At 51.3% G+C, this 15503-nt stretch overlaps 1 protein-coding gene across 1 annotated transcript; it reads left to right on the top strand.

Moving 5' to 3' along the window:
* The first annotated feature begins 6292 nt into the window (after positions 1–6292).
* LOC135886471 (mast cell protease 3-like) lies at positions 6293–12085 on the top strand. Its single transcript, XM_065414194.1, has 5 exons — positions 6293–6376; positions 8905–9052; positions 9701–9836; positions 10711–10983; positions 11301–12085. The coding sequence occupies exons 1-5, from the start codon at positions 6301–6303 to the stop codon at positions 11442–11444; spliced, it is 777 nt and encodes a 258-aa protein (XP_065270266.1). The 5' UTR covers positions 6293–6300; the 3' UTR covers positions 11445–12085.
* Positions 12086–15503: the final 3418 nt, after the last annotated feature.

The raw sequence follows: 15503 nt of genomic DNA, 5'->3' as shown, positions 1-15503 counted from the left end.
ATGGCTCTGCAATCACATCAGCCAACTCTCCCAGCAACCCTGTATGCATTAGATCTGGACCCAAGGACTTGTGCATGTCCAGCTTTTCTAAATAGTCCTTAACCTGTTCTTTCACCACTGAGGGCTGCTCACCTCCTCCCCATACTGTGCTGCCCAGTGCAACAGTCTTTGAACTGACCTTGTCTGTGAAGACCGAGGCAAAGAAACTCATTGAGTACTTCAGCTTTTTCCATATCATCAGTGACTAGGCTGCCTCCCCCATTCAGTAAGGGTCCCACACTTTCCTTGACCTATTTCTTGTTGCTAACATACCTGTAGAAACCCTTCTTGTTACCCTTCACATCCCTTGCTAGCTGCAACTCCAATTGTTCTTTGGCCTTCCTGATTACACGCCTGCATTCTTGAGCAATATTTTTATACTCATCCCTAATCATATGTTCAAGTTTTCACTTCTTGTAAGCTTCCTTTTTGTGTTTAAGCTCACTGAAGATTTCTCTGTTAAGCCAAGCTGGTAACATGCCATATTTGCTATTCTTTCTGCACACCGGGATGGTTTGTTCCTGTGCCCTCAATAAGGCTTCTTTAAAATACAGCCGGCTCTCCTGGACTCCTTTCCCCCTCATATTAGCCTCCCAGGGGATCCTGCCCATCAGTTCCCTGAGGGAGTCAAAGTCTGCTTTTCTGAAGTCCAGGGTCCATATTCTGCTGCTCTCCTTTCTTCCTTTTGTTAGGATCCTGAACTCAACCATCTCATGGTCACCGCTGCCCAGGTTGCCACCCACTTCTACTTCCCCTACCAATGTCAAGAGGAGCATGACCCCTAGTTGGTTCCTCCTGCACTTTCACCAGGAACTTGTCAGAAAACTTCCTGGATTGTCTGTGCACTGCTGTATTGCTCTCCCAGCAGATGTCAGGGTGATTGAAATCCCCCATGAGAACCAGGGCCTGTGATCTGGAAACTTCTGTTATTTGTCAGAAGAAAGCCTCGTGTACCTCCTTCTCCTGGTCTGGAGGTCTATAGCAGACGTTCACCATGACATCGCTATTGTTGTTCTCATCTCTAAACTTAACCCAAAGATTCTCAATAGGCTTTTCTCCAGTTTCATACTGGAGCTCTGAGCAATCATACTGCTCCGTTACATACAGTGCAACACCTCCACCTTTTCTCCCTGGCCGGTCCTTCCTGAACAGTTTATACCCATCCATGACAGTGCTCCAGTCATGTGAGTTACCCCACCAAATCTCCATTATTCCAATCACATCATAGTTCCTTGACAGTGCCAGTACTTCCAATTCTTCCTGTTTGTTTCCCAGGCTTCTTGTGTTCGTGTACAGGCACCTAAGATAACTAGCCGACTGCCCTACTTTCTCAGTATGAAAGAGGAGGCTTCCCCTGTTGCACCCTCCTCCTTGTGTTTCCTCCTGGGATCCCTCTTCCTCACTTACCTTTGTCTTAGGTCACCATCCCCCGGCAGACCTAGTTTAAAGCCCTCCTCAGTAGGTTAGCAAGCCTGCCTGGGAAGATGCTCGTCCCTCTCTTTGTTAGGTGGATCCCATCTCTTCCTAGCAATCCTTCTTCCTGGAACAATATCCCATGGTCAAAGAATCCAAAGCCCCCTCTCTGACACCACCTGTGCAACCACACATTTACCTCCACAATTTGATGGTCCCTACCTGGGCCTTTTCCTTCAACAGGGAGGATGTATGAAAACATGACTTCTGCCTCAAACTTCTTTATCCTTCTTCCCAGAGCCATGTAGTCTGCAGTCACCTGCTCAAGGTCATTCTTGGCAGTATCATTGGTGCCCACGTGGAGAAGTAGGAATGGGTGGCGGTCCGAGGGCTTGATCAGTCTGAGCAGACACTCCATCACATCCTGAATTGTAGCTCCAGACAAGCAGCACACTTCCCTAGTTTCCCAGTCTGGACGGAAGATGGATGACTCCGTCCCCCTTAGGAGGGAGTCTCCGACAACCACCACCCATCTCCTCCTCTTGGGAGTGGTGGTCATGGAACCCCCATCCCTAGGACAATGTATCCCATGTCTTCCGGTCAATGGGGTCCTCTTTTGATCCCTTCCCTCAGATAACTCTTCCAAACCATTATCCACCGTAGTACCTGTGCAGAGAGCCTGCAAACGGTTTCTTACCTCTATCTGCATTGGGGGTACATGAGCTCTCCTCCTTCTTCTTCTGGAGGTCACATGCTGCCAATTTTCTTCCCCGTTCTGCACTGCCCTCTCTGATTCTTCAGCATGCTGTGCCTGCAGTACCAAACGCTAAATTCTATCCGGAAAGTCTTCATTTTCTCTGATGCAATGCAGGGTTAATACTTGGGTCTCCAGTTCTTTAACCTTCTCTTCCAATATGAAGACCAGCTGGCACTCTGTACAGACAAAGTTGCTTCTATCTTCTGGGAGAAAGACAAATTTGGAACATCCTGTGCAGGTCACAACAGCTGATCACTCACTATCCGTATTGTCTTCCTTCTAAGAGCCTCTTCCGATGTTGTGTTTACTGCTCATGGAAGCCTGAAAGACAAACAACTCCATGGGAACTCCCACCAGGCGGAATCCCAGTCAAACTCCCTCAGTTTGCCTGTCCTGCCATTTGCTGTCCTGAGCTATGGCTGGGGCACATAGGTGCTATCCTAGTGCACCTAATAAATAATGTACAGCCCCTGTCTTCTAGGCACTACCATAATAAACATAATAAACACAGTACAGCACCCAGCACAATGGGGCCCTGCTACTCTGACAGTCCCAGCCACGCTGAAGTCTCAGGTTCGACACCTGAAACCAGCTTAAGCTGCGATCAGATCTGCGGGTGTCACAGCGCTGGGCAGTGGGTAAATGCTGACAAGGTGGGGAAAGGTGCAGGGATCAAGCTGGGGTGCTTGGTGAGCTGAGCCCAGTCACACACCAGGGGTGTGATTCCAGCCAATGCAATGTTCTCCATCTTGGCCCAAGAGACCTGGCCACCTCCTCGGAGCTGGGACTGGAGAACTGGGGCTCTACAAAAGATCTAGGAGGGCTTACAGTGAACAAGCAACGCCATGAGTTCCCCATGCACTGCTGTGGCAAAACTGACCAGAGCCTGGGCTGTAAAACCAGGAGAATAGGAGCAGGGAGGGGATTTTGTCTCTCTAAGCAACATTGGTGAAACTGATACTGGCCCCAGGATCAGGGACAAACTGGCTCAGGGGGGTGGGGAATAAACATGGGGCCTTTCCCCTATAGGGGGTGCCTGCTCTGAGCCAGCCCCATAGCAGGGGACTGGCTGGTTGAGGGGGTGCCTAATCAGACGTGGGGCATTTTCCCTCTAGGGCATCTCTGTGCTGCTGTCACTGTTCCAAGCACCAAGTTCTGCCCTTCCCCAGCTCTCCTGTGTACATGGTCTGTGGGTAACACTGATCGGTATCAGTCCTGGGTGAGAAAACACATCCCTGTCCCCCTGTGTGTGAGATAGAGGTGGGTGGCTCTGATCACCCTGATACCAGCGCCCCACCCCAGACATTGTGTATCTGATGCCCAAAGTGTCTCTGACCCCACCCCAACAGATTGTCAGAGACAGACAACTCCCCTGCTGCCCCACTGAGTTTATCAGCCCCCAAAGAGGCTGAGCCCCATCCCCGCCCATGGGGTCCCGGGCCTGTCAGGGGAGATGCTGTCCCCCTACAGAGATTCACAAACACAGAGCCAGGAGCATCACTGATCCAGTCATTCCTCCATCCCACCTCCCCAGGCTCCCAGCCAACCCCCCACTGACCCTGAGTCAGGTCAGTGACCCCTACTATAGCTACCAGAAGGGTGCAGACAGAGGGTGGGTCCAGGATTGGTAGGGTGTGGAGATGGATATAGAATGGATGTATGGAGATCTAGATGGCTCTGGAATGCATGTACAGAGATGTGCATCGATCTAGAAGGGATCTACAGGTAGCTATGTGGGTATGGATAGATCTAGAATGGAACAGCATCCACTGAAATTAATCTAGCTTGAATGTAGTTGGTTGGGTCTTCATACATCTATATTGATCTTGAATGGATATAGAGCGGTTCTGGAATGGTTCTACATGGTGACACATAGATCTAGTCATATCTGGATGGATAGATCCCACCGCTCATTCATGAGACATGCCAACTCCAAGAGGGGGATCCAGAGCCAAATAATAGAATGGCTGAGATTGGATCTACCAATAGGCAGATACTAAAGGATGGAAACAGAATTAATGCTAGTCAATATGGGTTCATGGAGAGCAGACCATGTTCAATAACCACTCTAAAAAAAATATGAGGAGTCCTTGTGGCACCTTAGAGTCTAATAAATTTATTTGGGCATAAGCTTTCATGGGCTAAAACCCAGAGATAGGAGTTGCTTTACCAAGTGAGGGGTCAGTGCTAACAAGCCAATTCAATTAAGGTGACTCCAACGAGAAACTGCAGAACTGGAATTAATTTGCAAAATGGACACCATCAAATTAGGCCTGAATAAAGACTGGGAGGGGTGGGGTCACTACAAAAATTAATTTCCCTCTGCTGATACTCACACCTTCTTGTCAACTGTTTGAAACAGGCTATGTTGATTGCATTGGTCTCATTAGCACTCCAAAAGTGATTTTCCCTCCCTTGGTATTCAACCCTTCTTGTCAACTGTTCAGAATAGTCCACTTCTACCTTAAATGAATTGGCTCGTTAGCACTGACCCCCTAACTTGGTAAGGCAACTCCCATCTTTTCAATTGCTGTGTATTTATACCTGCCTACTCTATTTTCCAGTCCATGCATCTGATGAAGTGGGTTTTAGCCCACAAAAGCTTATGCCCAAATAAATTAGTTAGTCTCTAAGGTGCCACAAGGACTCCTCGTTGTTTTTGCTGATACAGACTAACACGGCTATCAGTCTGAAACCAATAACCACTCTGTCATTTCTGAGCAGCGTTAAAAGTGTGGTTCTTTAAGGTGACTGTGCTGATGTAATATATATGTGGATTCCCGTAGGGAGTTTGTCCAAGTACCACACGACATTTGAATTGAGAAATTAGCTCTCAAAAAACTCAACATGACTCCAAAATGGGCTAACTGATCCTCCTCAAAATGTGATCTTCAGAGGGGAATCAGCATCCACATCTGTGTTTCTGGTGGGCCCAGAAAAGATCTGTTCTGGGCCTGAGGTTATTCAGTATCTGTATCAATGATCTGGAAGTTCATGTAAAATTGTTGCTGGTAAAATCTGCAGAGAACACAAGGAAAAGTGGGATAGGGGACGCCTCCAAGCTACAGAGCTACCTGGGTCACCTCGTGAGTTTGGCTCAATTAGACCTGCACATGAATCCAGCCAAATACAAGGTTAAACATCAAGGGACAAGGGACGCTGGCAGGACCTGGAGAGCAGAGGCTCTGAAAGGGAGCATAGTGGAACCCAACCAAACAAGATATTTCAGTGGAATGCTGGAGCTAAGCAGGCAGATAGCATCCTTGGGTATATAAACCAGGGGATATTGAGTAGCAGCAAGGAGGTGGGGTCACCTCTGGATACGGCACCTGTGGGACCATGACTGGAGATTATGTCCAGCTCTGGTGTCCACACCTCCAGCTGGATGTTGTGAAATTGGAAAGAGCTACAAGAACAAGCTGAGATCTGGAGACCCTGCTTTGTGGGGAGAGCTCCAAGGAGAGTGACCTCCTGAGGGTTTTGGAGGTGAAAAAGGGATTCAGCCCCCTCTGTAGTAACCTCCATGGGGAGGGGGCTTCTGAGAGCAGGGGGGTCTTCATCCTCTCTGGACAAGGCAGGATAAGACCCGACGGCCAGCAGCTGGAGTCAGAAAAGGTCTGGTTGAGACTAATATGCAAACATTAAACATGGAGCCATGGGAACAGCTGACCCAGGGCCGTGGTGGAGGCAGGAGTCGCTGGGTGGGTTCTGGCTCTGGGTGTCCACCAGGGGGTCAGCTTGGAAGGTCACAATGGTCTCTCCTGCCCTTGAAATCTATGGGTCAGGGTATCTTGGTGCAGAGAAGCCCAGGGGTGTATCTTACACCTGTAGTAGGGAGGGAGCAGGGTTAACCACATCCGTGGCCAGGCCGAGCGGGCACCAGAGCAGGGAGGAAACCCCCTGCCCTGATGTGGTCACAGCTGTGGCTTGAGGCTTCGCCAATCAGCGACTCCACTCCTGGGCCATCCGGGGTGGGTGTTTCCGGGCAGGAGGGTACACATCCCTGTGATTGCCAGCCCATGATCACCCCTCCCGGTGTCTGGTCCATATAACCCCTGGGGCTCAGGCAGAGGCTCCGTGCCCATCCCTGGATGTCTCTGATGATGCAGCTCTTAATCTTGGTCCTGCTTCCTGTGGCCTTGCTCCTTCCCCCTGGGTCTCAGGCTGGTGAGTTTGTGGTGGAATCAGGGCCTGCTGCGAGCGGGACCCTTGCCCCATATGGGGAGCTGTGGGCAGTGTTTAGGGTCTCCCCCTTGCTCCTGATGGGGCCAAGCACCTGTATTGAACCCTGTATCCTCTCCTGAGTGTGGCTGGGGCTCTCATAGCACCCCAAGGGGTTGGGTGGCCAAGCTCCCAAAGGCTCCTTTGGGACCCTGGAAAAATCATGGAGCAGGTCCTCAAGGAATCAATTCTGAAGCACTTAGAGAAGGGGAAAGTGATCAGGAACAGTCAGCATGTATTCACCAAGGGCAAGTCATGCCTGACAAACCAAATTCCCTTCTATGATGAGATAACTGGCTCTGTGGATGAGGGGAAAGCAGTGGACATGTTATTCCTTGACTTTAGCAAAGCTTTTGATATGGTCTCCCACAGTATTCTTGCAAGCAAGTTAAAGTAGTATGGGCCGGATGAATGGACTATAAGGTGGCTAAAAAGCTGGCTAGATCATCGAGCTCAATGCGTAGTGATCAATGGCTCCATGTCTAGTTCGCAGCTGGTTTCAAGCGGAGTGCCCCAAGGGTCGGTCCTGGGGCCAGTTTGTTCAACATCTTCATTAATCATCTGGAGGATGGCATGGATTCCACCCTCAGCAAGTTTGCAGATGACACTTAACTGGGAGCAGTGGTAGATACACTGCAGGGTAGGGATAGGATACAGAGGGACCTAGACAAATTAGAAGATTGGGCCATAAGAAATCTGATGAGGTTCAAGAAGGACAAGTGCAGAGTCCTGCACGTAGGAGGGAAGAATCCCATGCACTGCTACAGACTAGGGACCAAGTGGCTAGGCAGCAGTTCTGCAGAAAAAGACCTAGGGGTTACAGTGGATGAGAAGCTGAATATGAGTCAACAGTGTGCCCTTGTTGCCAAGAAGGCTAACGGCATTTTGAGCTGCATAAGTAGAACCATTGCCAGCAGATCAAGGGACGTGATCATTCCCCTCTATTCGGCATTGGTGAGGCCTCATCTGGAGTATTGTGTCCAGTTTTGGGCCTCACACTACAAGAAGGATTTGGAAAAATTGGAAAGAGTCCAGGGAAAGGCAACAAAAATGATTAGGGTGCTGGGGGCACATGACTTATGAGGAGAGGCTGAGGGAACTGGGATTATTTAGTCTGCAGAAGAGAAGAATGAGGGGGGATTTGATAGCTGCTTTCAACTACCTGAAGGGGGGTTCCAAAGAGGATGGATCTAGACTGTTCTCAGTGGCAGCAGATGACAGAACAAGGAGTAATGGTCTCCAGTTGCAGTGGGGGAGGTTAAGGTTGGATATTAGGAAAAACGTTTTTACTAGGAGGGTGGTGAAGCACTGGAATGGGTTACCTAGGGAGATGGTGGAATCTCCTTCCTTAGAGGTTTTTAAGGTCAGGCTTGACAAAGCCCTGGCTGGGATGATTTAGTTGGGGGTTGGTCCTGCTTTGAGCAGGGGGTTGGACTAGATGACCTCCTGAGGTCCCTTCCAACCCTGATATTCTATGATTCTATGACCCCACTGTTAATCCGTGTCCCAGACAGGGAGGTCGGCTATGGGGCTAGGCCATTGGGCTGGGACCCAAGAAATCTGGGACCACTTCCCAGATCTGCCCAGGATCTCTGGTCAGGGATTTGTATGGATTGAGGATGGTCACCGAAATCCCTTAGGCAGGAGTACAAACAATCTATCTGGGCCTCAGTTTCCCTATCTGTACAATGTGAAGAATAATTCAGCTTGTGTCAGGACACTGCCTGGGTCAGTGAAAGGCCTGGAGCAAGGGAGCCCCTGATCTCGGTTAGTTTCTGCGCAGCCCTTGGCATAATAGGGGCCCGGATCTTGGTCTATGTGCCACCCTCGTGCAAATAACAGCAATTTGTTAAAGGTGAGATTTTCCAACACACCCACCCCAGTGGAAACTTCTTCAGAGGTGATCACAAAACGTTTTTTATTTTCCATAGGGAAAAAAAGTGGTACTTTTAAATTTTCACCTAAATATTACCCAACACTGGGGGGAAATAATCAGTTTCACTACAATAATTCAGACAGGTTTGAGACGAGGCTTTCTGAGAAAAAATGACATTCCTAAAAAGTTTGGTGGGTCAGTCTGGGAGCAGCCCTGGCTGGTGACTGTGGGCTGATGGAGAAGCAGTATCCAGGAGGGACCTGTCTGTGCCCTTCCAGGTGCTGCCTGGCTTAATCTGGGGTGACTTCAGCCCCAAAGCTGTTAACTCCAGGCAGTGCGATTACTGACCCACTCCTGGTGCGTTTGGCACCGATTCTCCACACAGCAAGGTCAGAGCTTTAGATTTACCCTCCGGCCCCATGAGGTGTCCAGTCTGGGGGAGAGGTGAGGAGGGAGCAGAGTTCCAGGCACAGGAATCCCCCACGGAGAGAGGGGATGGGATGAGGTTGTGGGGACTCCCCTTTGGGATGGGGATCTCGGTCCCAGCCCGGCCCAGGGAGATGATGGGGCTCTTTCTATGAACCTGGTCTCTCCCCAGGTGAGATCATTGGGGGTCGGGAAGCCAAGCCCCACTCCAGACCCTACATGGCCTATCTGAAAATACAACGCAAAGGGAAGACCTATATCTGCGGAGGGTTCCTGGTGGCGGAGAACTTCGTGCTGACGGCCGCTCACTGCAATGGAGAGTAAGCGCCTCTGTGCTGGGGATGTCGGGGCAGGTCGGGTGTTAGTGGGTGATGGGGGAGCCGGGAGCTCCTTCTCTGGTGCCGTCATAGGCTCCAGAGAAGGAGCTACAGGCTGGGAGAGCAGAACCCAGGGATATGATCTGCTCAGGGGGTGTCGGCGTGTCTCTAGGGGCCTCTGCAAACCATGGTCCAGATCCAACACTCGGTAAATCAATGGAGCTACGGCCATTGACACCAGCTTGGGTCTGACCCATTGCCCTGATCAGGGCAGAGAGTCACAGCCCCAGGACAGTTCTGCAGGGCTCTGGGCTGGGAGGAGCTGGCATAGACCCCTGTCTGGATCTAGCCGGGGGGTGGGGAGGAGCTGAGACCCAGGGGGCAGGAGGACTGCGGGGCGTGAAGGAGCTCAGAGGAACAACACAAGGGGCTGTTAGAGACACAGGGTGGGACCCCAATGCCACTGGGCAGGGTCTGTGTGCTGCAGCCATTGCCTCCTAGAGGGGAAAAGTCCCCTGTGCTATTTCCCAGCCCCGAAGAGCCCTGTCCTCCCCATAGCACTTTTAATGAGTCAGACCCACATGTGCCCCTTCCCCGCCTCACATACGCTTCTGCCCCTAATGCCCCATGTATTGCTCTTGGCTTTCACAGCGAGATCTCTGTCATGCTGGGAGCCCATAACATTAGAGAACAGGAACAGAGCCAACAAAAAATCTCCGTTTGCCACCGGATCCCCCACCCGCAGTACAACAAAGAGACAACAAACAATGATATCATGCTTCTGCAGGTAAGTCCCTGTAGCGGGGTGAACGCCCACTCCAGCCCTGAAGGGGTTGGAAAAGCCCTGCAGGGGGCTGTGGCTGTGTAAAGGAGCAAAACCCCTGCTGATTGGGGAAGTTGCTGCAGCTGGGTCCACGCCCCAAACAGAGCAACTAGGGCTTATAAGAAGGCCAGGGTAGCCAGAAGCTTGGGGGTCTCCCTCTGACTGGAGAGCCAGCCAGCCTGCCTGCCCCCCCCCCCCCCCCCCCGGGCTGCAGGGCCTAGTTCTAGGCCCACATAGGTATTGGGGTTGCAGAGGGGCAGCCTGAGGTGGGTAAAGGCAGCCAGTCCAAACCCCTTGTTGCCTATGATGATTGGCTGATAGACTGCAATCCGCCCCAGGGTGTGGGGGCTAGATGGTGACTGGCAGTAGCCATGACTGAGGTGATATTGGGATAAGGGGTGGGGGTTCCCCTGGTGGGGAGACCCAGAGCGAGAGTGGGATACTGCCAGGGGGGCAGTACCCAAGACAAGGGCATTGGGGTCCAGGAGGGACATGGAGCCAATGACAGACAGGACACCTGGCCTGCAGGGGGTGCTCTGACAACTGGTGAGCTAATTCCCGAGATGACCAGTAGGAGGTGCCCCAGAGGTGAGTCTGTGCCTGATTACAGGCCCCCATCCCATCACCCCGCCCCCAGTGACCTCACACTGCTGCAGGTACCGCCTCATCACATCACCCCGCCCCCAGTGACCTCACACTGCTGCAGGTACCGCTCCTAACCCATTCCCTGATCCCCAGTGACCTCTCAGGCATGGGTTTGCATGTTTCTGGGTATGGGGGTGTCTCTGTGTCCTTGAGTGCCACCCTCACATTGATGTTCATTGTTCTTGTGTCTCAGCTGGCGAAGAGAGCGAAGCTGAACAGATGGGTGGATACCATTGCCCTGCCCCGCGCCAGCGAGAAAGTAGAGGCAGGCGCCATGTGCAGTGTTGCCGGCTGGGGCGGCACTAGCACAGATTGTGAATTGACCCCGGCCAGGCTCCAGGAGGTAGATGTGGTGGTGATGCCGGATGCCACATGTGCAAGGAATCCTAATGGGCCATATCGCGACTATAACACCTCCACCATGATGTGTGTGGGGGATCCAAAGACGGGCAAAGATTCTTGGAAGGTGATTCTCCTCCTGTCTTCAAGCATCCTTGATAAGTCCTTATTATTAATGAGGCTGTTGGTGTTGCAGGCCGGCCTATGAGTGGCGGTCAGCGATCAGGCCCCACTGTGCTTGGTGCTGAACAAATGAAAGGGAAAATATCTGGTCTTCTCCCAGGGGAGGCAGAGACCACCTCTGGGGGTGGGGGACTGATACCAGCTGGGTCTTGGGGGAGCCAAGCAGAGACTAGCTCGACATAGGGGGCTGTCACTGAGCTGTGCGTCAGCGGGAATGACTCATTGAGCTGTTCTCCATTTGTGGCTTGTTTTATTTCACAGGGTGATTCTGGAGGCCCCCTGGTGTGTGGGAAAACAGCCCAGGGCATCGTCTCCTGGGGACCACCCACCCCTCCCGGGGTGTACACAAAAGTCTCTACCTTCATCCCCTGGATATGGGAGACGATGAGGAGGCTGCAGCCCTGAGCCAAGCTGGGAATAGCTGTGGGGGCTGGAGCTGTGTCGCTTCTGTCCTTTGGTGATGCCCAGATGTTGGGCATGCTTTTCAGATTGTCTGAGCCCCCCTCTCCCCAGGCTAGCCCCCCGCCCATTGCTCCAAACAGGCAATGCCCAACCAATGAGCATCAAAGCACAGAAAATAGGGGAGTTAGGAAACAGGTTCAAGACCAGCTCCCTTGGCAATCCCAACCCCAATCCTCAGGCTGCCTCTTTGCTATGGAAACAGCTGGTTTATTTCCCCCGGGGTAACGGACACAAGACAAACCCTGGGACAGACCTGGCGGTTGTAGCTCTCCCCCATGTCATCTGGTCGAGTGACCATTGATTGGGGGATCTTCATTGTTACCTGACCTGCTAACTCCTGTGAAAACTGCAGCCTGCCCTGTCCTCACTGGGCCTATCCCCTGGGTTAGTTTATTGGGCTGGACACCGCCCGTTCCAAACACACCTGTTCCCAGCGCTGGCGAGACCAGTGGGAAGGGAATGCAGAGAAGGCTGCACTGAACTGATTGCAGATCAATCCCCGGTGCTGATCCCTCCTTCCCACCCTGCCGCGCGGCCTGCTGCATTTCGCTCACTGCTCCATTGCCAGCAATGAATAAAAATGAAGTTACAAAAAAATGTGTTTCAGGTACTGAGCGATCAACCCGAGCTGTGAAATCCAGAGCAGCTGCTGCATCGGCCAGGAGGGAATTAACCCCTACAGGGGAAGGTTGGGCTTGTGGTCAATGCTAGGCTGGGACCTAGGACACATCACATTTTTGACACTGAGTGCACGTCCCCTCCCCTTTTGTCCACTTGATCCTTCCTGACTAGCTGGTAACCATGGATTTTAACCGACCAGTCGTGGGAATCATCCCAGCAGGTTCCAGTCACACCTGCTACACCAAACTGATGCTCCCAGAGGAGCAATTCCAATTCCTCGTGTTTGTTCCCCAGACTCCTCGCACTGGTGCAGGGGCAAGTCAAGAATTTCTTCTCTTCATTTAATTGGGGTTCCTGGATTAATTTTGTTCTTGATTTTTGCTGAGAGCTCATTTCTTTCCCCTCTTTACCCTCCCCTTTGCCTATTAGTTTAACCCTCCCTTGACTCCTCTAGATGGCCGGTCCCCATGGAGATTGGTCCCCCTTCTCCTGAGGTGGAGGCCATCCAAACTCTACAGCTCCCTCTCCCCACAATCTGTCCACCCTCCACCCCACCAACATAGAGAGTAATCAGACCCCATTTCAGGCTGCGTTTTAGGCTAATCCAGCCCAGCACATTCACTCTCCTCTCTTCAGACCTGCTCTCCGGTCCCTTGAGCGCCCTCACAGCCCTTCTCTGCATCTGCTCTGGTCTCAATTCCTCTGTCCTGCACACAGGTGACCTGAATTGGTTCCAGATGGGAAGGCTGGTTCATGACAGTTCCTGGCACACCCTGAACAGTGATGGAAGGTGTTTACTGAGGTCGCAGCACTGGTCCAGGGAAGCTGGAGTGCAGCATCCTATGACCCTGGGAAAGGTGCCCAGTGGCAGCCCTGGCCCCGGAGCCGGCCTTGGGAGCCCCAGAGCTAGGGGCAGTGGCTTGGCTTGGCCCAGATGTGTCTCGCTCAGAATCATGCGAGGCCTGGCATTTGGGTCTACTTGCCACAGATTAGCTCCTGCACAGTGGGGCTGAATCAGGTCCATCTGGGCTGATGCCTCCCCCTTTATAGGCAGAGGCTTGAGCATTGGCCTGTTAAACCCAGGGTTGTGAGTTCAGTCCTTGAGGGCACCATTTAGGGATCTGGGGCAAAAATTTGTCTTGGGATTGGTCCTACTTTGAGTAGCAGGTTTGACTAGATGAGGTCCTTTCCAACCCTGATATTCTATGGTATGAGATTGCACCCCTAAGTAAGCCCAGATGACATGCACAGGCCTGTGGGGGACAGATGTGGCTTCTGCATGAGACACTCAGAAACCTCAGAGTCATCATGCAAGTGCTGTGGTTCCTTTTGTCTCACATTCAAGATGCCGGGGATAAGGCCACTTGGTGAGAAATGGCCCAGAGTCTGGAGTGCTGCAGAGCAGGGGCCATGCACCGCTGGAGCCCGGCCTACATAGATCTGAGCTCAGGCAGCTCTGCAGCCCATGGGAGGTCCCTCCACCCCCACGCTGGTCTGTTGGTCAATGTGGCAAATGCTCTCCAGTTCAGGTGACACATCAGCCCCCTCATTCACAGGAGCGGGAGGGGACACAGCCCAGGCTGGAGATACAGGTGGGGATTTACAAAGAGCGAGTTAGTGCAGGCCTGTGTCTATGGATTCCAGGCCTCAGGTGAGATGCAGTAGCATTCCCTGCACCCCTGAGCCAGTCACTCCCCCAGACCTGAGTCCTGATCAGAGCCGGGGTCCCCCAGAGGGGAAAGGCCCCATCTCGCATTCCCCATCACCACTGACAGCAGAGGGAGATGGTTCTAGAGTGCCTCAATTCTCCTGATTTGTTTTTCCTCCTGCAATGGTCTGACAGACAGCTCAGACTGCCGGGTTTAACCGCTGAGCGGCTGGGGCTCCCCTCAGCGGGATGACAGAGATCCAGGAGGGAAGGAAACACTCACAGGGATGGGATTTTATAAATTCTGTGTTGATTCCAGAGGACACAAACCAGCCTGTGAAATTAACAAGTTCAAAGGCCAGATGGTGGGGAGGGAAGGGGACTTTAACTACCCAGATATCTGCTGGAAAAGTTATACAACAAGACACAACATTTCCCATAAGTGCCTCGAATGTCTTGGGGACAACATAAGTGCCTCGCTTTTTACTTTGCTTCAGACTTTCTTCTGTCCCTGGGTCTCTCTGTTTGTGTTGTGTCTGTCTGAGGACATGCCCCGTTACTCTCAGAACAATATTCGGTGAAAACCTTTCCTCCCGAGTTGTAAGAATTCCCACATTTGTACAGGGTTTTACATCAGCCTCGTGGATTCTGGAGCAAAGGTAGAATTTTCTCTGTTGAATTCTATAAGCCCTCTACAAATGCTGACCATTTGTATACCTATTACATTCTTCAAAGTTTTCTACCATCAAAATTCCTAGCTGCAGCATGTCATTGGCTGCCTTTAAAACTTTCACCCCATCAGGGAATAGTTTTAGATGGCAATATAACACTGGAAAGCATTGCTAGCCAAATTAAACAGCCCATGACAATAGCACATTGAAATGATTGTGTGAAAAAAAATGAAATTTTGCATGTTTTATGTAGCAGAATTTGAACCGGACCCAGCTTTTATTTGTTTTCAGTATTTTCTTTCCTTTTTTCCTCTCCCCACCCCACAAATATTTAATGATTTATTAATTATTATTGTGATACTGACGGGAGGTAGGAAAAACCCAGATCATGGGAACCTGGAAAGCATTGCTGAGCTATATTGGGACAAAATAAATATATTCCAAATATTTTGAAAATATCAAAAACGGACCTTTATTTGAAAAACAAATTACTCTTGAGGGAAAAAAGCCGTTTTTGAATAAAAAACATTTTCTTTGAACAATTCACACTTCCTTTTCTATCACTGGCCTGTAGATTGGGCTTTGTGTGTGCAAATGATCCAGGGTTGGGGGAGGATAAGGGGTCAGTGGGCGGGATGAAGGGAAGCTGGGATGAGCCATAAACAAAATTAGTGCTAAATAAGAACATGTAGGCCCACATCCTCAGAGGGGTTGAGGTTCCTAACTCCCATTGAAATCACCAGGTGCCTAAGTACATTTAAAGATCTAAGCCGTAGCTTTCTTTCAGCAGATCTAAAGCAGTTTACAAAGGTTGTTGGGATCATTATTCCCAGATGTGGAAACTGAGGCACAGAGCGGGGCCATGACTTGTCCAAAGTCACCCAGCAGCAGAGCTGGGAACAGAACCTAGGTGTCCCAAAGCACAGGCTGCGAGGCCACACTGCTTCCCCCCAACTCACAGCACCTCAGTCAGGCAGTCCCAGCCCCTGCAGCCCTCCCCCCCGCTTGTTAATTTCACTTCACATTTTTAATCCTCTGGAATCAGTACGGATCTGATACAAA

This window comes from Emys orbicularis, chromosome 12, assembly GCF_028017835.1.
Source record: "Emys orbicularis isolate rEmyOrb1 chromosome 12, rEmyOrb1.hap1, whole genome shotgun sequence".
In the NCBI taxonomy this organism is placed as follows: Eukaryota; Metazoa; Chordata; order Testudines; family Emydidae; genus Emys; species Emys orbicularis.
This window is presented reverse-complemented; position numbering and strand designations above follow the sequence as displayed.